The sequence below is a fragment of the Polypterus senegalus genome, chromosome 14, assembly GCF_016835505.1.
Source record: "Polypterus senegalus isolate Bchr_013 chromosome 14, ASM1683550v1, whole genome shotgun sequence".
NCBI lineage: Eukaryota > Metazoa > Chordata > Cladistia > Polypteriformes > Polypteridae > Polypterus > Polypterus senegalus.
Genome location: NC_053167.1, coordinates 12,740,268 through 12,762,104, shown reverse-complemented (window position 1 = coordinate 12,762,104; position 21,837 = coordinate 12,740,268). Strand labels below are relative to the sequence as shown.

Sequence of the window (21,837 nt, the reverse complement as noted above, 5' to 3'; positions counted from 1 at the left end):
AAAAGACGTCTGCAGTTTATTCAATAAGCAAAATATTAAAAAGCTGCAGGCTTGGACCTTATTTCCCCTTCCACACCTAGGCATTGTGGAGATATACAGTATTCGCAGACATTTTCAACCAATCTCTAGATTTGTGCACTGCTCCTGCCTGCATTAAGACCTCTGCCATCATTCCAGTAGCAAAAAAATCTAAGTTCACAGGCCTAAATGAATACAGACCAGTAGATTTAACCTCTGGGGTAATGAAGACCTTTGAATGCCTTATTTTGATTTACCTCAAGAATGCTAGCAGAAGACTTTCTGGACCCATTTCATTTTTCATAGACAGCCAGTCAGCCAGTCTGTGGATGATGCATTAAATTTAGGTCTGAGCTTTATTTACCAACTCCTTGACAAGCCAGGGGCATATGTGTGGATCTGGTTTGTGTACATTAGAACATTAGAATACTCTAGACGAGAACAAGCCATTCAGCCCAACAAAGCTCGCCAGTCCTATCCACTTATTTCTTCCAAGAAAACATCAAATCGAGTTTTTAAAGTCCCTAACGTCTTACTGTCTACCACACTACTTGGTAGCTTATTTCAAGTGTCTATTGTTCTTTGTGTAAAGAAAAACTTCCTAATGTTTGTGCGAAATTTACCCTTTCAAGTTTCCAACTGTGTCCCCGTGTTCTCGATGAGCTCATTTTAAAACAACAGTCTTGATCCACTGTACTAATCCCTTTATAATTTGAAACACTTCAATCTGGTCACCTTTTAATCTTCTTTTGCTTAAACTGTAAAGGCTCTTACAATTCAACCCCTGTAGCCCTGGAATCAGCCTAGTCGCTCTTCTCTGGACCTTTTCTAGCGCTGCTATGTCATTTTTGTAGCCCAGAGACCAAAACTGCACACAGTACTCAAGATGAGGCCTCACCAGTGCATTATAAAGGTTGAGCATAACCTCCTGTGACTTGTACTCCACACATCGTGCTATATAACCTAACAACCTGTTAGCCTTCTTAATGGCTTCTGAACACTGTTGGGAAGTCGATAGCTTAGAGTCCATTATGACTCCTAAATCCTTCTCATAAGGTGGACTCTCGATTTTCCGACCGCCCATTGTGTTTTTAAACCTAACATTTTTACTTCCTACGTGTAATACTTTACATTTACTGAAATAAAATTTCATCTGCCACAAATCTGCCCAAGCCTGTATACTAACCAAGTCCTTCTGTAATGATATAACGGATTCCAAATTATCTGCTAATACACCTATCTTGGTATCATCTACAAACTTAACCAGCTTGTTACTTATATTCCTATCTAAATCATTTATATATATTAAAAATAGCAGCGGCCCTAGCACTGACCCCTGTGGAACACCACTCTTAACATCGGCCAGTTCTGATGAGGTTCCTCGCACCATCACCTTCTGCTTCCTGTGTCTCAGCCAATTCTGCACCCATCTAAAAACATCACCCTGAACTCCCACTTCTTTTAATTTGATGCCCAACCTCTCATGTGGCACCTTATCAAATGCTTTCTCAAAGTCCAGATAAATAATATCATAAGCTCCACTTTGATCGTATCCTTTTGTTGCCTCCTCACAGAATTCCAGCATGTTAGTAAAACACAACCTCCTTCTTCTGAACCCACTGCTGACTGTTCAGAATAACTCTTGTCCTTGGCATGTGTTGCTCAATCTTATCCTTAATAATTCCTTCCATTAATTTTCCTGTGACACTTGTTAAGCTTACTGGCCTATAGTTGCTTGGATCTGCCCTGTCACCCTTTTTATATAACGGGTTGATATTTGCCATTTCCAGTCCTTCGGAATCTCTCCAGTGTGCCTTCCTAAAAATATGTGTCAAGGGTTTATAGATGTACTAAGTAGCCTCCTTAAGAACTCGAGGATAAATATTATCTGATCCTGGTGATTTGTTTGATTTCAGCTTATTTAATCTGAGCAGCACTTCTCCCTCTATAATTTCCAAATCCCTCAGTACCTCCTTAGTATTCACGTTTACCTCTGGGATGTTATCCACTTGCTCACTTGTAAACACCTCAGAAAAATGTAAGTTTAGGGCATCCACTATTTCACTATCTGTACCTTTTAATTCCCCTTTAATATTCCTGATGAACTTGACCTCCTCCTTAACTGTTCTTTTACTACTAAAATACTGAAAGAATCTCTTAGGGTCTTCTTTCGCCTTATCTGCTATATTCTTCTCCAACTGTCTTTTAGCCTCCCTGATATCCTTTTTAATGGTTGCCCTCATGTTCTCATACGCTCTGATTCACTTTGCAGTCATTAGATTCCAAATTTAGGTATGTATCTGTTCTGCACTACATGTAAAACATTTTTAAACCTGTTCCACTGCTCCTCGACTGTCTCCACATTTAAAAGCTTATCCCAGTCTATCCTACTTAGACTTTGTTGCATCTGCTCAAAATAAGCCCTACCAAAGTTCAACTTAACAATTTTAGTCTTTGCATCTGCACTCTTACAAAATACTGAGAATTGTATTACATTATGGTCACTTAACCCTAGTGGTTCAATCACCTCTACACCCTCAATTCTATCCTGATTATTACAAAATACTACATCCAGACAGGCTTCACCCCATGTTGGTGCTTTAACATGCCGTGTTAAAAAACAGTCACTGATTACTTCTAAAAACTCCTGCTCTTGTGCTCCTCCATTTGCAAGGTTATTCTAGTTACTATTTGGATAATTGAAGTCCCCCATGACTATAATATCTCCCTGTAAACTTTCCTTTTTGATATTACAAAATAGATGTGTGTTGAAATTATTGTCTGAATTGGGTGGTCTATAACACACTAAAATAAGACCTGTTTCCCTAATATTTTCCAGGCGAAGCCACATGTCCTCACTAAGATGGGGCTCATCATCCAACTGAAGAGGTACTCTAGCTCTGCATTCAATACAAATATCCCAGAGCTGACCCAGTTCAATCAGCCATTGGATCACAGACTTTCTTACAGACAGGAAACACTATGTGTGGTTGGGCACCCACATGTCATTAACCCTTAGAACTGGTGCACCGCAGGGATGGGATCTTTCCCCACTACTCACAATATGCAATTGACTGTACTTCTGACAATGTGTCAGACTTCTTAAATTTGCAGATGACATCACACTAATAGGGCTCATTTCAAACAATAACGAGTCCATATATAGACAAGAGGTGGACCATCTGACAGAGTGGTGCAGCAATAATAATTTGGACGATAACATTCAAAAAACTCAGGAGATGATCATAGATTCCTGGAAACAATCACCTGTTCACCAATCCCTGGACTGTCTTACCAGCATCATACACCCCGGGACAAAGTAGTGCACTGGGATCCCTGTTTTGATAGCAAAAACATTTGTTTTGATATATACATAGGCATCAGAAACATTTTGAGCCCCTATGCTCCTGGGGGCATCAGCCAGTGCCCATTGTGTCTGCAGTATATGTTAAAACCGCCCTGCCTATCACTTGCTATAAATGGTTCAGCCATTGGGATGAGAGAATCCTCTAAGTTTCTGTTTCAATGTACTGTCACCATACCTTAAAAAGCATAATAATATCATATGCATAATTTAGAAAGCCCACCAGAGAGTGTTCTTTTTTGCATCAGCTTAAGAAATTCAATCTCCCCCGAACAATATTGCTCCGATTTCAAACAACCATCATCAAGTCGATTCTGACCTCATTTTGGTTTGGTGCTGCCTCTGTTCTAGCTAAGGCCAATCTACAGCACATCATGATTTATCTTTTTCTGTGTTGTCCTTATATGTTGCACCAATACTATCAAGACAAATTCATAGTACACATTAGGGTACCTGGCCAATAAAGTGAATTCTGATTCAAATCATAGGAGGTGCTGTTTGAAGGGGCTGCATACTTGGTGCTATCATATTAAAAAAGAAATCATAAAAGGAGGAAAAGGAGCCAAGTCCCCTTGAGCCAGGATATGCTGATAAGTAGGCTGCTGATCAGATGCAGCAAAATGCAACTCAAGTACCCTGTATCCTAGTACAAGACAAGCCCATCTACCTAAAAAGTTTCCATGAGTCAGATAATGCAAAACAAAAAACAAAACAGGTAATTGGTACATTAAAATACATTTTACTAGTTAAGCCCATCACTTTGCATAATACATGCTGATTCTACAACCATAAACTGCAGAGGTGGCAATTAATTCCAAAGAATTATTTAGGGCAAAGGACATGGACTTCCTTCTGCAGGCTGCCCCAGGGGCCTCCAATTTTAAATGTACTGAAACTATATCTATCTGAGCTACTGCTGGCTTATAGTTACGGGATCAATCAAATATTTCCCAATAAACTACGTTCTGAGAAAAAAAATCAGTGTTTCCTACTAGTTTCCCTTGCAACAGTATCTAACTTAATGAAAACTACATAAAGCCACAAATAAAAACAGTCATGTTATGTACTACTTACTATGTACAGGAAATGAAATTAAGAAAGTGATGATATTGAAATAAAACATGGTGGACATACAAAGAAAGCAACTGAATGTACTGTACCATATTGTCACATTTAACAAATGAAAAGTAGAAAATTTAATTGAAAATGCTTAATCAAACATTCACAAAGAAATGCTTATTTGATACTGAGAAGTAGTGGAGGTGTTATTATAGAAAAACCATTGATTCTTCCAGAATTTACTGTTGTGGTGTGATCCCTACTTACTGGCTGTTGTGCTCATTGCTGGCAGCAGAAAACTCGTAGATTCGTCCCACCTTAAATCGCTTCGCACCTCTCCATCAGCCTCTTTTGTCCTTTAAATGTGTTGATAAGCAGCAAGAATCCTGCTATCACACCCCCACAGTTTTCTCGGCTCAAGTCTGTTTACGTGCATGTCAGTTGCTTGGAGATGTAGAGTGAGAAGTTAAGCAAAATCACACCCTTTATAAATACTACGTTATTTGGAACACATGCATATCATGTGTGTTCTGTGTCTACAACAATCTATGTACTGTAAACACATTGTTAAAACAGAAACATTTTTCATGTTTTAGTAATAAATGACAAAATCTAGACATGAAGTGTATAATGTGTTAAGCCTGTTTTCCAAATATCAAATAAACACTTTCACAAAAGGTACAAATATAAAAGAACAAGTGTGCTTCTATTAAAGAATATAACTGCAGAAAAAAAACCCACGTTAGGGTGCAACATTGACACACATTTACTACGACCACTTCGGCGGCGCAATGGTATCAACTGTCGACTGGTAATCAAAACTTCACGGGTTCGATCCCGGACGAGTCCGTTTTCAGAAGTGAACTGGTCTTATTCTTACTAGTTTAGAATAAAAACATACATTTGATTTCAGTCTGTAACAGCCAGTGTAAATGTATGATACTCGTAAAGGTTAGGTTTGGTTTTTTTTTTTATTCAGTTTTATTCTTTCAGTTGCATCCACAATCCTACCGTCCATCTGAAACTGCTGTTTTCACATAAAAACACGCTCTCACTCTATACAACTCCAAGCAACTGACACGCAGGTAAACAGACTTGAGCTGAGAAAACTGTGCGCCGGTGGGGGGTGTGATAGCAGGCTTCTTGCTGCTTATCAACCCATTTAAAGGACAAAAGAGGCTGATGGAGAGGTGCGAAGCGATTTAGGGTGGCGAGGATCTACGGATTTTTTCGTAGGCTCTGGTAATTCTAGTGTTAAATTATGCATTTCCATTCAAACTAATCTGACTGCTTGTGTGTATGCCAGTTAGAATGCAAATCAAGTGATGCTAAAGATTTTTAGAAGTCTTCCGCCTATGATCAGGGAAAAGTAATCGACAGAAGAGGAATATAGTACCCCAAGATAAAACCTACACAAGGTAGGAGGAGAGTGTACACACCAGCTAGGACTAAACAAGCCCTACAGAAGTTAGGATATGAAAAGAACAAAGTAATTTTGTTCTTGGGAGCACTGTGTATTTCTGCTATTGCTGCTGATTTCTGAGAATGACATGAATTGGAGACGCTGAGTACATTTAACAATCTAACACAACATAACAGGGCATGATTGGGTGCACTAAAGCTTTTTCTCCTTCCTCTACAGATCCACAAAAGGGAAAAACCACTCTAACTACTCCTCCAGTTCCTCTACAGATTCAACTTCCGACCATAATCTCAAACCTCCTCTGATGTCACTTCCAGCAGAAGACACACCTCTTCCTCTCTTGTACCTATAAAAACCCACCAAATTCCTCTCCTAGTCAGATTACTATTGGACACAGTCCTTGTTGATTACTCGCTTTGCTAAAGCTTTATCTTTTTTGCAGATCTGTTGTCAAGTATATGGGTTGGAACCCCCAAACCTTACACCTTTCTTGTCTTTCTTTTACAACATCTAGCATAAAACACTACTAGGTGAATATGGAGTCTTAAGGAGGTCTAGACCAGGGGTCTTCAACTCCAGTCCTGGAGAGCTGCTGCGGCTGCAAGTTTTCATTCTAACTCTTTTCTTAATTAGTGACCAGTTTTTGCTGCTAATTAACTATTTCCCTTCATTTTAATTGACATTCCTTGAGACTCTGACCGCCGAATTCATTATTTTTTACTTAAAAAGCACCTAAACATACATTTGATGTGAAATGAGCCAACAGATGACCAACTACGTTGGGGCCTCAAACTCCAACCAACTTCACTTCATTCAGTTTCTTACGTTGAAGCCAATTCTCATTGCTAATTAAACCCTGTGGCAGATGGCTGAGGGCTTATGCCCAGCCGGGAAGCCTGGAAGGACTGGGAGGGGGATTATACATCCCCTGGCCCACAAGAGGGCAGCTGACTTGGTTTGGATGGGGGCCACTGGAACCAGGCATGGAAGCTTAACCCCATTGGGGCTGTGGCTAACACAAGGGGGATTGAGTGCCGCAGGAAGATCATCAGAGGGCACCTGGAGCACATCTGGGTGGATATAAAAGAGGCCGCCTTCCTCCCAAGTCAATAGCCGGAGTCAGGAGGAAGAAGACAAAGCTTGGGAGAGAGGAGTAGAGGCAGTGAAGGAAGGACCATTAAGAGGCCTGGACTTAAGAAAGGTGTTTGGTGCAGGACAATTTATTGTAAATAAACATGTGTGTTCAGGACTTACTGTGTCTGTCTGTGTTGGTGTCCGGGCTAGTTTTCCCACAACCCATCATATAATTCCATGCTGCTCATTCTGGATTGGCAGACATTTCTAAGACTGTTGACTTTCTTTTTTAAGAGTGCTTTCCAAATGTTTTGTGGACCTGAGCAGATCAACATTACAGAGGCTTTCACCTTTCTTTATTTTCAGTTATTGTGTGATGGACGTAGGTTGTTGTTTATGTGTTGGTACATTTTGTATCTTAATATTGTTTGGTTGATAACTAAGTAAAAAAGAAATTAAGGGGCTTGAATCTTAAGATGTGCATCAATTAAAATTAAGGAAAATAGTTTATGTGGTCACTACTTAAGAAAATGGTTAGTTTGTAAATCTGCAGCCACAGTAGCTCTCCAGGGGCCTCATGCATAACGTTGTGCGTAGAATTCACACAAAAAAATCTAAAATCATGCATAAATCTGTGCGTTTGCCAACTTCCATGATCTTGTGGTACATAAATCCCGGTCAGCGTGAAAAGTAACGCACATGCACGCACCTGCCGCCACTCCCCAACTCCTCATAGAATTCCGCCTCTTTGAATATGCAAATCAATATAAATAGGCCTTAAGCTCAGCATTCTGTGAAAAGGCAATGGGAAAAGCACGGGGGTAAATAGAAGAATTTCAGCGAATACCAAGTGGAAGCAACGAAAAACATACTATTTGTTGGTTTAAACAGTGGTATAAAAAACAAAAGGAAGTTGATCGAGTGACATAGAGTGTCGGAGAACCTCGAAAGCTCGTTCACAAAGTCACACAGAAGTTGTCAGATATCAAAGTCGCCGTGAAAAGGCGAGTCATAGCCCACCGTCTGAGTGTCATATGAAAGCTTATTAGGGTACAGAGAAAAGAAAAAAAATAGGGACACAGAGGAAAAAAGCTTGAAATGTCAACTTTAATCTTGAAATTTCCACTTTAATCATGTAGTTTATTTTGTCATTAAAGTAGAACATCATAAACTTCATCTTTAAATCGTTTAATTTACTAGTTTCTCAAATACCATTATAACTAAAGTAGCACATTAAATGCTTTGTTCTGTATGTGTTCTTCTATGTGCTCTATGTATGTGAATCACTGCATGCTTCTTAAACGGGCTTTCTCTTCCTCCGACAGGACACAGAATCCATTACATTCATGATATTACAGCTCTCTGAATAATTAAAATACTGAGATGTATACTTGATATGATTTTCATGATGGTAGGAGTTAAAGCATGTAATTAAACATGAGAACAAGGTGGCACAGTGATAGTAATGAGCTGGCGCCCTGTCCAGTGATTGTTCCTGCTTACCGCAAGATGCTTACTGTGCCATGTGCGACTTTCGATGAAATAATTTATTGCAGTAGTAATGTCTCTTTCAAACATACTAACCTCCGATTCCTGTCCTTCCTTTTCTTTCTCCAAGTAACCAATGGCCACACGATCAGCTCCGTAACAGATGTTAAGCCATTTGTAAGCTGAGAACGCAGATTCTTCAAAAATTTAAGGAACACTGAAATATCTTCGTAGTACATGTTTAATTATTCTATTCATCTGTCCTACCAGTATTGGGCCAGCCCCAGCAAGAACACAGCACTAGGCACGACCAATCCCTGAAAGGGGTGCCAGTTCCTTGCTAATGCTGTGACATCATGTTCTCACATGTTTAATTATTAACAATATAGATTATTTAAATGATGTTAACATTTTATCTGTATAATGTTTTAAACATATTTAGCTGCATTTCATCTTAAAAATTATATTGTCATCATATGTAAATACACACTTTATGAAGTGGCTCAGGTTGTGCAATATTATAACTGTATTGCAAGTTTACAGTGAGGTAATTGTACTTATAAGTACAAATAGTTCTACAAGGAGCACTTGATGGACTGATTGAGTGTGTTTATAGTTCTTGGGATGAAACTGTTTCTGACCCGCGAGGTCCCTATAGGAATGGCTCTGAAGCGTTTGTTGTATGAGAGCAGTTCAAATAGCGCATGGCTGAGGCAGCGTGTGCTAGATGCTCTATACCAATAATTCTCTTTCCGATCAGCTGCTGTAGAGCTGTGATTCCACACTCAGATGCAGTGGCATAAATACTGTGAGTGGTGCATTGAGAGTAACAACGCTAAAGCAGCTATGGTATTTGGAATAGTTTGGCCATTCTGTGGAGCATTATATTGTTACAGGTTAATTACAATGAAATGCCTAAAACTAATAAACAATATGCGGTTAATTTCAGTGTATATGATAAAGCCGCATCAGGAATGTGGATCTAAAAAAGAAAGGGAAACAACACTGGAACAAAAGCACTGCTTTGATGCTGGGTGCTGCCAGTTTGCAAAACTAAGCAGAGAACTTGTGTACACCTGGGTTTGAGCTAGCATGAAAATGTGCATTGCTTTTCTCCAAATTTAGATTTTATAGATCGTGATTTGAGCATGGAAACGGGAGTATGCAACATTTTTGTGCGTACGCACCGTTTATATATGAGGCCCCAGGACTGGAGTTGGACACCCCTGGTCTAGACAAAACACTACAGAGCAGTAGGGGACATCTATTAAAGTATTAGATGCCACAAAGTTGCTAGAGACCAGAGTACTTGAACACCACTGGGGAGTACAACTTGTATGGGCTCCATGTAGTGTACTTACACCTATGGTCCAATGAAAGATTAAAAAATGCATGCAATACAGATTGTAGAAACATGCAGATATGACAAGAAAAATGCACCAAGTTCCCTTTTTCTCCTGTCATCTGTGGGGTTACCTTCAGAAAATGTTATTAAAGAAGACCCCTTGCATCGCAGCAGTGTCAATCTGTTCATTAAAAAAACTGGCTGCTTCTAAACTTCATATCAAGCACTTTACAGTAATTATTGTTTTGAGCTTGACATCTTTAAAATTTAATTCCTTTGACTATGAATGCTTTTTGTGAATTCTATACATGCAGCTCTTAGTTGGAATGTATCTCGCTTTGTTTTCCTGTTATTCTGGTTTCTGGAATTGCATACTTTCCATTCATCTACAGTAACCTCAACACTATTTGTTTATTCATGGTTGCCACAATTTTGTTGGCTTTATTACAAGAATGCTGCTCCTACTGTAGTTGATGGGTAGCACGGTTTTATATGTCTCGGCGTCTGACATAACCTAGGCCAGCGGTTCTCAAACTGTGGGGCGCGCTCCCCTGTACAAGGGGGGAGTCGAATAAATGAACAAGACATCAAAATACATTTTTTACATTTTTATTTCAAATTTAAATTTGCAAGCATATAATCACAACATATGCATTATAACTAAAATTAAAATAAAACATTTCTAAGGCATAGATCTAATGACTAATATGTGCTTGCTTTAAAGTACACAGCCTGTCCTGGTTTGATATTTGAGATAGACACTCTGAGCTCCTTTTGTATTTGAAGTTTATTTTTATGACGAGCAGCGCCGCTGCTGCTGCTTTTATAGTCGCATATTTTCAATTCAGAAAGTTCGAGACGTATCGGTATCTGTCACGAACATTCGGGAAACAGTCAATCAGGTGATAATGTGGCATGACTGCACCACATTGGCAGCATAGCCAATATTGCCAATATTGCCAAATTGAGTTAAATAATTTACTGCGTATTGGGTTATTTTCATGAGACAACAGCGGTATAATATTTGTCGGACAAAAATACGTTCGTCTCGCACAGATTGACTTCATCGGTGTCCTCATTTATGAGATTTTTAAAAATTAAGACATATTTAATCGTTTCTTTACATAAAGAATAATTAAATAAGAATTAATAATGTATTCTTTGTTTTTGGGATTAGAATTACTACCAAAAACCACACAAGGCATTTTAAAAGTTATTAAAGTACTTTAAAAAAATAAATTACAAATATTTCATCGAAGTTAGCCGAACACATGCAAATCTTATGGAAGTAAAAATGATAGGACACCGCGACACCGCACGAGTATCATACCTTTTTTAGTTGTATCCTGGGTTATTCTCATCTATCTTATATTTTGCAGGGGGCGCAGAATTATTCCAAGTAGAAAAGGAAGGGGGGTGAAATACAAAAGTTTGAGAACCGCTGACCTAGGCAATGCTTTAAATACCAGTGCAACAAATCATTTGTGATTTCCATAAATAAAATAAAAACCTTTTGTTTTAGTGTCACTTTTGGCAATTCCTTCTCAGTTCTGATTTTGGGTGAAACATACGTTTTGTTTTCTTAGTTACTACCATTTTTCCGAATATGATTTATAGTCAATTCCTGGTCCTGCGTGATCATTTTTTGTGCTCCTCAGTTCACCAGGAGTAAGTTATATTCACAGCACGCAACATGCAAGATATTCCTTGTTCAATAAATAGCTATACTTGCACACCAGCAGCTTTTAGAAAACATGAAGCAAAAGTTTGCTGACTAACATAAGCTGTCGTTTTACTTTTTTTGGTAAGTTTGTGCTTTTTCAGTGTGTCATAATTCTAAGCCTTTTATAGACATCTTTCTCTATAAAAGCAGATTAAAGGTTCTTTGCCTTTAATTGCGTTTCACAAATCATACTATCTACATCAATTACAGAGTCATACTCAAAATACAGTACTAGCAGAGAGTTTTATCTCATTTACAAACAATACTTTCCTAGGTGTTTGTATTAAAAGCATGTTCTTTCTAATTAGCTAACAACTTTTAGGCTACATGCTCACATAGTGCCAAACAGTTAATGAAAAGGTAGGGACAGTCAACAGTGATATTCTTGCTCTGGGTTGCTATGTGTAAAAATTTCAGTTATGTTATCCTGTAAACGCTAATTAATACTATGCAATATAATTAAAAACCTGTGTTATGAACACACCTTTCGTTAATTTTTTTTCATCTTCTGCCTGAGATAAAATTAAATTTGACTTAAAGAAGTTTTCAGATACATAGAATTCAGTGGTACAACTTATTTTGTGATCAGAGGTTACCCTGAAAAGTTTATTATCTACTGTTGTTTTCCCCGCCATTTTCAGTATAATCGCATGGTTGTTACCTTGGCCATCTCACATGATGCACTGGGAGTATGCAGAAGGTGATGTCATTGTCACGTTTGTATAAAGGTCACAGCACGCATTCCCAACTTATCTAATGTTGACTTAAAATAGGTTTTGCTTCTTTTTTTGTGATTCTTAGCTCTGTACTTTTTACTTTGATTTTTGGTTATCAATTTGGCTTTGTAGACTTTCTTTCTGACTTTGGCATTGAACCCTGCCTGTTACTGACCACATCTTTTTCTCCTGGTTATCGCTCATGAATTTTTTTTACTGACCAGCTTCTTAGTCACTACAATATATAATAATCTGAAATTTGTATCTATTAGAACACACTTGAAAATGTATTAATTAATGTGGCACACTGACTAAATCATTCAAGCAAAACTAATTTATTCATTCATTCATAAATTCATTACGCTAAAAAGATATACAGTACTGTATGTTGCTTATGACCGAAGATCAAGTTTATTAATAGTGCATTACATATATCTAGATAATTCAAAACCATTTACAATATATTTAAAATTGCTACATATCATAACTCAATACTGACATCATCACAATCTGGACCAGAACTTGGTACTGGCCCAAAAAGCATTTCATTTTTTACAATGTTTTCCATATGCCTATTCATTCATGATCAAATTGGCCTGACCTTCTAGAGCCTAACATGACAGCATCGGGCACAAGGCAGAAATCAATATTCTGTTCCAATGAGCTGCACAGTTTAAAGATAGCATCATTTACTACTATGCTCTTTTCAAAACTAGTTACAATTTGCATAGAATTTGTGAATGAAAATGTCATATCATCTTAATTGTTGCAAACTATTCAGTTTGATAGTGGGCCTAATTTATCCCAAAGATACTTCAAAGGAGAATCTGCCAACCTTTGTACAAACGATGTTCATGATGGTTGGGCAAGAGTCAAACTAACTGAGGTGCTTTAATGGCACACTTTCAAAGATTGCTCCTATGGGTTTCCAGACAACCCAAACTTTAGTAATTGATTACCTAGGAGGGGTCCCAATTTGCTGCTTCTCCTTTGTAAAATCTCAAGATGTCATTGGGATGAGAAACTAGAGCAAGGATAAATTGTGTGCTTGTAGATGGAAGAGAACATCAGCAATTGGTAGGTTACTATTCAACACATTTTATTTTCTACGTGTTGTCATGGACCGGGGGAGCAAGCTTGGTCAGGACAGTACCTCCCCAGAATGCTAGATGGCAGCCCCCCTGGGTTGCATTGGTGCCTAGGACTCCTACAGGACTTCATGGGAGTTGGAGTTTGGTGCTGCCCTGATGGGATCCAGGGTGCCACCAGGGGGTGCTGCAGCTGCTGCTGAGCCCTGGAAAGCACCTATTCTGATGCAGCTGGAGCATTTCCGGGTGGGCTATAAAAGACGCCCATAGCTACCACTCTGGAAGCCAGAGTTGGGAGGAGGGAGACAAAGCTTGCTGAGGAGGAATGGAGGAGAAAAAGAAGTAGAAAAAGGAAAAGATTTGTGCTTGTGTTTGGGGCTGTGTTGCTGTGCTTGTGGGAGACAGGGAAGACATTTCTCACAAGGGAAAAGAAAAAATAAAAGTCCTCTGTGCTTTGAATTGTGTCCTATTCCTGTCTGTGTCTGGCCTTTACAGTGTTTTAATTTTATTTCAGTTAGTTTGTGCATACAGTTTTGAGTTCAGTTTAGTTTTGGTTTATCACATAGCCTTTAGTTTTGCCTTTTTTTATTTTGGTTAACAAAATGCTTTTTTTAGTCATTTTAGTTACAGTTTTCTTTAATGATTATAGCCTTGTTTCAGAGTTACCACACCTCACCTTCCCACTTCTTTTCATTTATGCAAATTTCTGGCTGGCATTTTTTGGAGAAACTGCATTTGTTTTACTGGTCTGACAAAAAGCAGTTAAAGATAAGATTTTTTGTTTGTTTTGAAAATAAAAAGCAAACATGTCTTTGATATATGGTATACTGCATAACAACATACAATTTGATGACAAAATAATATTTTCATTTGATACATTATTTTTCCTTTTTTTTCTTTTCACTATTGAAGGGAATAGGAGGGCAGTATTAGATTACATCTTAGCTAAATCAAGTGGTATCATTTTCTGAAAACTTTGAATCCCTTACATCAAAAGGTACTCAATGTGAACACAGCATTCAAGGATAAATTCAGCACTTTCAAGTCAAGGTTATTTCTTCACAAACATGACATATATGCATTTGCCACGTAAAATTGTGTTCTATAGTTAAGCATTTTCTATGAATTACAAAACATTCTCGCCCACCCTGGCAATTTACCATGGAGGCTAGGTGGCAAAGACCATCGTTGGAAAATAAAAGCTTGAAAACTTACCAAATATATCAACTTTTCAGGCCAGGAAAGTTAATTGATCATTAAAGTAAAATAGTTTTATACATGTTAATTTCGATCAAAAAAACACCAATACAGTATCATTATGAGATTCAGCCATTTTAAAAGCAGACCGGCTGTGCATGCTCTATCAGTGCACACAGTCCTCCACAATAACCTTCCAGGGGGAGGTTGGTTTCCTCTCTAAAGTCCAAATCACAATTTGGCATGCTGATTTACTTATGTACTTATTGTCACAGAAGCAAATAAAAAATACAGCCTTGCCACAAGAAAAACATTTCCATGTATATGTGATAAAATGATTAATTCCAGATCCCTTTTGTTATCACAAGCATGCATTGGAAACACGGAAGGCATGTTTTCTTATACTGAAACTTTTCCTGCTTTAAAGTGAATGGTTTTTAGAATTTTATTTCCTACCAGTAACGGCAGACTGCACAATAATGTGCAGTGAATACACTTGACTTGAGCATTCATAGTTTTCTTTCTCTGTACGTTTAGCATTCATTTGCTCAGAGGTTGATGTGCTTGCTGCTTCCTGAGCAGCTCTTCTTTTCTCCACCCTAATGGCCCGCTTCTTCTCTTCTTTCATCGGCATCGTTTCGCATTAAAAGTCAGTGTTTGTGTTACAATGACTTATTACGTTTTCTTTAATTTTTCACTTAAGCTGGCACTTAAGTCTTCAATCTGCCTCAAGAATGATTTAAGATATGAAGAGGTAGGGGGAGTGATGGCGAAGGTGTTAGGGAATGAGAATGGAGGCCGTACACATGCGCTGCATGGCTGCCCTGCTGCCGAGCGTTGACTCTACAATAAAATAAAAATGAAAAGAGGACTAACCTTGGAGGTCAACCATCACCCCGAAAGCAGACAGTAGACATCACTTAGTATATGTGTACCAAATTTCAGGTCAATAGTTTAAACGGTTTGAGAGCTACAGGTGATTTAAAATCCTGGACAGACAAACGAACAGCCACGGTAGTGTATTATATATAAAGATTATGCTCCATGCCTTAAAGACTTCATTATAAAACTCCAGAGATGGCAAGACAGTGTTTTAAATTTACAGAAATATGCTTAACCTTACAACACAATTTCATTTGGCAAATGCATATACTGTATACTATGTTTGTGAAGAAATAACTTTAATTTGAAAAATACCAGATTTATCCTTTAAAGTCTATTTTAGGTATTGAGCTTGTAGTCAAGATAAGAGCACAAATTTGGGCTCATCTGGAAAGATGTCAAAAAGCAAAGGCATGAAGGAGATGAGACAAGTGTGAAAGATGAAAAAGGAACATTGGAGGAGTATGGTTAAGTGGCCCATCCATACCACTGTGAGAACAGGTAAGCCCTGTGGGCCACAAGATCTTTTGTCTTTTTAAATCTGCATTATACTTTCTGTTCTCACTGTTGTGTTAAGATTCGCCTTATACATGTCCAGTGCCCTTCCATGTCTTCATTTGGGTTCAGTGCTCACACATACAGTAGGTGCCTCTGTAGATAACAGATCAACTTATAAGGTAATGTGCTTTTTAATGATGATGATATGAAAAGTTATGCATGATGAAAATGCTCTGCAGGGATGACTACTATTATTTCAGCATATTTAGCTACTATGCTAAACTGTTGGTATAAATGATGTTACATTTAGATCAGCTTTCAGTTTGTAGGATGGCTTCTTAACAGTTTTTCTTCTTGTTCTTGGACAAGTCAGTCACTGCCAATGTTGTAGCTTTTATGAAACATCGACCCCATGTTGTTAGTTGAGGTTGCAACTTCTAAATTATTACATTAATAAAGCTTTTCCTGACGGTTTAAATTAAACTTTGCAATCTGAATTACTGACCATCCAACATGATAATAAATCCATCCATTTTCCAACCCGTTGAATCCAAACACAGGGTCACAGGGGTCAATCCCAGCCAACACAGGGCGCAAGGCAGGAACCAATCCCGGGGCGCCAAACCACCGCAGGACACACACACCCAGCACACACTAGGGACAATTTAGAATCGCCAGTCTACCTAACCTGCATGTCTTTGGACTGTGGGAGGAAACCGGAGTACCCGGAGGAAACCCACGCAAACACGGGGAGAACATGCAAACTCCACGCAGGGAGGACCCGGGAAGCGAACCCGGGTCTCTTAACTGCAAGGCAGCAGTGCTACCCACTGCGCCACCGTGCTGCCCGATAATAAATCCATAAAGGAAAAAATAAATAAATACATGAAGTCGTCTGGAAATGCAAGTGATGTGAAATTATTCATTGACAGGCAATATGTCAAAAGGACCAGGACAAAATTCCACACTCCATAACCAACACCAACAATGGCAACTGAGCCTTTTGTTTCATTGCTATTGTTTTCTGTATTCACTAAAATGAAAGATACTTATTTGACAAGAATTTCAGTATTTTGTCACATGGAAAGAAAAAAAAAACATGAAGGCTTGCAATGTGATGCTTGTTAATCTTTTTTGGCAGGCCTTTTAATTTTTAAATCCTCAAAGAAAGGTCATTGCATTCATTAACCTGACTTTCTCAAGTTATTATTTCAAATCTTACAGTTTATCTTTCATACATGCAAGCTAAGAACCTATTACCAAAATATAAAGCATAGATGGTCAGAAAATTCAAATTCTAACACTAAAGTATCCTTGGAAGCAACTTTTGGCTTCCTCTATCGCTAATGTAAATTGCAAAGAAAAAAATCTGTCCAAAACAAGAATACCAGACACGTGCATGCTGCTATATTCATGGTAGTGGAACGATAAGACCCTATGAAATGCTGTAGGCAGTCATAATGTAGCAGTGGGATGCCATTGTTACAAACAAAATGCTCATAGTCTTCAAATGTAGTACAAAATTGCAACATGCACAAACACCCTATGATGAAGTTACTGAAAATAAAGATAAAAACAAAATTAAAAAATTTGTGACGGGCTAGAATAACACATCACAGTAAGATCTTTAAAGACACACAGTCAATTAAACATTAAATGATGTACCCATAACTCTTTGCTGTTCAGTTGGTCATTGTATACATTTAGAGTAAGGTAGATAATGTTGTCAGTTGTAGTGATTTACTTCTTCAGAGCTCCTAACGTACTACATACATACAAACTGTACATACTCACATGCATTCACAGAACATGAGGTCCAAACAAACTGGATCACCCAGCAACTAAAATGTACTTACTTGGTCCAAAGCCGATTGAGAAGGCACTTACAAATGCCATCAAGCTGATCAGCACGAGCCAGTTGAAGATATTGTGTTCAATGGTTTGTGAAAAAATCTGAGGCTTTAATGTCAGTGGCTTTACTGGCATTGCTTGAGAGGCAGATTGTAACTCAGAAGTTGTCAGTGACATTTCAAAAGCAGATGCATTAGACACTGCAGAAATACTGATATTCCGATGCATTTTAAGATGTAGACCGCTACTTAAGGCCAATGTTTGGTTTGTGCTTGGAAATAAGCGAGACGTTTCATTCACAGACAAGTTTCCAAACTGGGTGCACTTGGTTCCGTTCTGTTGAAGTGAAGCACTGTGGCTCAAAATTCCAATGAAAATTACAGATAGTGACATGACAGTGCAGCCCAACAGGAGTAGTACCCTTCTTCCAACTCGGTCAGCACAACTCATAGCAAACAGGGTGGCAAAGACTTTAACTACACCAAGTCCCACAGAAGCCAGAACTGCTGAGGCATCACTGTGAAAACCAACAGAGTGAAAAATGGTTGAAGCATAGAACAGAACATTTGGTTGACCAGTGAACTGTTGAAAAAGCACCAACCCTAAACCAATCAGCATCCTGGTTCTCATGTTATCTTTCTTCTGAAAGAGATAGAGGAAACTGTAGTGCTGGACAGCATTTCCATTCTCCTGCTCATCCATTCTGTTTAACTCCACCAGCCCAGACTGGATTGGTCTCTCTAGATCAACTTTTTTACAGCCTGTTGGTGAAGATGGCAGCAATAAGATGCAAATTAACTGAATCACAGATGGGATGATGGCGAGTCCAAACATATACCTCCAACCTCTTTTGAAGTCAGAAAAACAGTAGTTCATAGAATAAGCAACCAAGATGCCAACAGTAATCCCAGTTTCATAAAGAGACACAAGCATCCCTCGGCGATGGGGAGCAACCATCTCTGAAATGAAAATGCAGCAGGATATGGAGGAAATGGATATGGCAAAGCCCACAGTAATCCGACCGAACACCAAGGGAATGAGAGATCCAGAAAGGGAAAGCATCAGACTTCCCCCAAGTATAAGCAGGTTGCTAAACAATACTGCCTTTCTCCTGCCATAACTATCAATGAGGATTCCACCCACTAGAGATGCCAAGAGGGCGCCAAGCAGGAGAGCGCTCACAACAAATTCCTGTTGGAAACAGGTGAGCTTGAACTCCACCTGCAGCTGAAGGAGCGCTCCAGAGATTATTCCCAATTCATACCCAAAAACAAGTCCTCCTAGTGTCGATACCACAGAGGGCAAAAGGGAATGAGCAACACCTAAAATGAAAAAATCAGACAAAAAAAGGATATTCAGTGAAGGATACAACCAGCAATAAAATTCTGTTTTACACTGAATATGTACAGCAGCATACCCGTGAAGAAAAGCTGAAGAAGTTAATCAGACATGTGAAGTCATGCAGTATGAAATTTACCATCTATACATTTGGAAGAGACAAGCATATTAACCTGTAAGAAGAATAATCTCATTTGCACCCTGAGAATACTAATATCAAAAAGATAATAAAAATATATAAATATACTATCATTCTGAAACTTTCTTAGTTTAGTTCAGGGTTGCAGTGAGTTGGTACAATTATCCCTGAACTACTCTAGTCCAGAGCTCACAGGGCCAGTTTAGTGTCACTAGTTAACATAATATTTACTTCATTAGGGATGTTGGCAAAACACCAATGGACAGAACATACTAACTCTACACAGACATCAAGTGGATGTGGAATTCAAACCCAGAACACTGAATTCATGAAATAACAATGCCATCCAAACCCAGTTCCTTTCTAGGAAACCCATAGGTAAATTTGAAATTGACCCCTTCCATTACTCATACCCCACAGTCTATTCATGCATATACACAGAGCTACAAAGTACATCATTAGGTCAGTGAACATATTTAAGACTAACTGTTTCACTCGGATTCTACTGGGAAATTTCGCAAGACAGTCAGTTACAGTGTCATCGTTTATTCGGGTGTATCCTAAGTACTATATAACTAACATTTTCTGTATACAATATTTGTAGTGTTTTTACCCAAGGGCTAATATTACTGGCATGGTAGCGTTGTAGCGGTTAAGGCTTTGGACTTCATACCCTAAGATTATGGGTTCAAATCCCACTGCTGGTTCTGTGTCATCATGAGCAAGTCACTTCACCTGCTTGTGATCGAATTGGAAAAGCAAGAGAAATGTAACCAATTGTATCTCAAATGTTGTAAGTCACCTTGGATAAAGACATCAGTCAAATAATCTGCAATAATAATAATAATAATAGGCTACTGGTTCTGCTTACTCTTGAACATTCTATTGACAATTATCCACAAAATAATCATACATGCATTAAATCAATTCCTATTTTTTTCTTCTTTTCGTAGTGACTCGGTTAGATGTTTACTATTTTTAATTGTTTACAATGTTCACTTAAGTACAGTTTTTCTTTTCATTTTTTTCTTTAGTTGTTTTTAGTCCCCATATGAATGAAAATGGAAAGCAGTGTTTGAAGTGGGTATAAATAAATACCATTACCCTATGTATTACATGGATGATTTAACGTAATGAGCGGGGAGCATGGAACATTGTTCCTTTACAAATTCAAGCCCCAATATCTAATACTGGGCACAATGTTAAATCTGATTTACAGTTACCAACTGATTTTCTGAGTTGGCCTTGAATTTCAGCTTCACTGTTTCATGTGCAGTATGAGAAGGGCTGCAATTCCCAACTGCATATGAAGACTGGGCTTTTATAAAATCGCAAGAATTTCTACCATGTCAGAAATTTCAGCCAGCTGTCTTGTAGTGTAAGCAGTCTCACAAGCTGATTTTGTAATGGTGCTATCAAATTTCATTCTGCTTCGAGCTAAGTATATTGTATATTGAGTACTGCAATTGTCATGCTCATTTTCACATTTTTTACTTCAAAAATCTAAATATCATACAGCAGCACATATACAATTACATGGCCAATAACAAAATCATCTTAGGAAACCTCTACTGGAAGAACCCGAAAAAAACATTGTGATGATGTGGGCCCAGCTTCATGCTCCCTCTTCCAAATTTGGGAGCCCTTGAAGCCAACACCGTTGGTAATGTAACCTGATTAAATGGTCTGATGAGGACAAATCAAACTGAGCAAGGGAATGCAGCAAAAAGTGAAAAAGTGCTTTTATTAAAAAAATCAAACAGTGCCCCAAGTGTAGTGCTTCAAAAACTTCCACAACAAATAAATAATCCATAAAAACAGGGTGAATAAAAGTGGAGTTTAAAAATAATCCAAATAAATAAATCCAATTAAAACGAGGTTAAAAACAACAGACTGGAAACTGTCTTTTTTAAAAGCTCAGTGCAATCTTCTTTCTTCTACTTGGCAGCTCCCTTGCTTCTTCCATTGGGCTTTGCAACAGGAGAGTCGCCCTACTTGCAGCTGAAGCTCCTTTTTCAGTACCGTAGTCAGTAGCTGAAGGTGAAATGCATGACCAAGATAATAGCTGGTATATATATATATATATATATATATATATATATATATATATGTGATCTAGTCAATAGAAAAAACAGCAGTTGCTAATCATTGAGATTTGCTTCTTTCTCAAGCTTCACCCTACTTTCTGTTTCCATTCTACAATGTGATCATATCTCTTTTTTCCTGTCCAGGACAGCATCCTGTTGGTTAATGGTGCTATATGCATGGCCCATTAATCGCTTCTGCTGCATCCTTCCTCTGCATAAGGCATGCTTTCAGAGCTGTTGTGAGCATGTAAGTTAAAGTAATATTAAAAAAATATTAAATGTATCGAAACGTAAAAAATAGGTCAACTAATTTTCTTTTTTCTATAACATCACCAAATTTCAATCAAATCCATCAAGGAATTTTTGAGATTTTGGGATATATAGTTTTTCTAATGTAATGGGGCGTTACCACTAAATACTGATATATTGAAATGCCTTTTCTTAGTGGATACCTACTGACCTAGATGTAGAAGTGTGTTTTTGTTGTTGAGTGAGTAAGTGACTCAGTCAGTGAATTTCGATTTTTATATATATATATATATATATA

General features: G+C 38.2%; 1 protein-coding gene across 2 annotated transcripts in view; it reads right to left on the bottom strand.

Annotated features, from left to right (window-relative positions):
* slc2a10 (solute carrier family 2 member 10) overlaps positions 1–21,837 on the bottom strand; it is a 108,890-nt gene that overhangs the window by 44,974 nt on the left and 42,079 nt on the right. For both annotated transcript variants that reach the window (XM_039735326.1, XM_039735327.1), the window contains exon 3: positions 17,732–19,048. In XM_039735326.1, the coding sequence (XP_039591260.1) occupies positions 17,732–19,048 (1,317 nt within the window). The remainder of the gene's footprint in view (positions 1–17,731; positions 19,049–21,837) is intronic.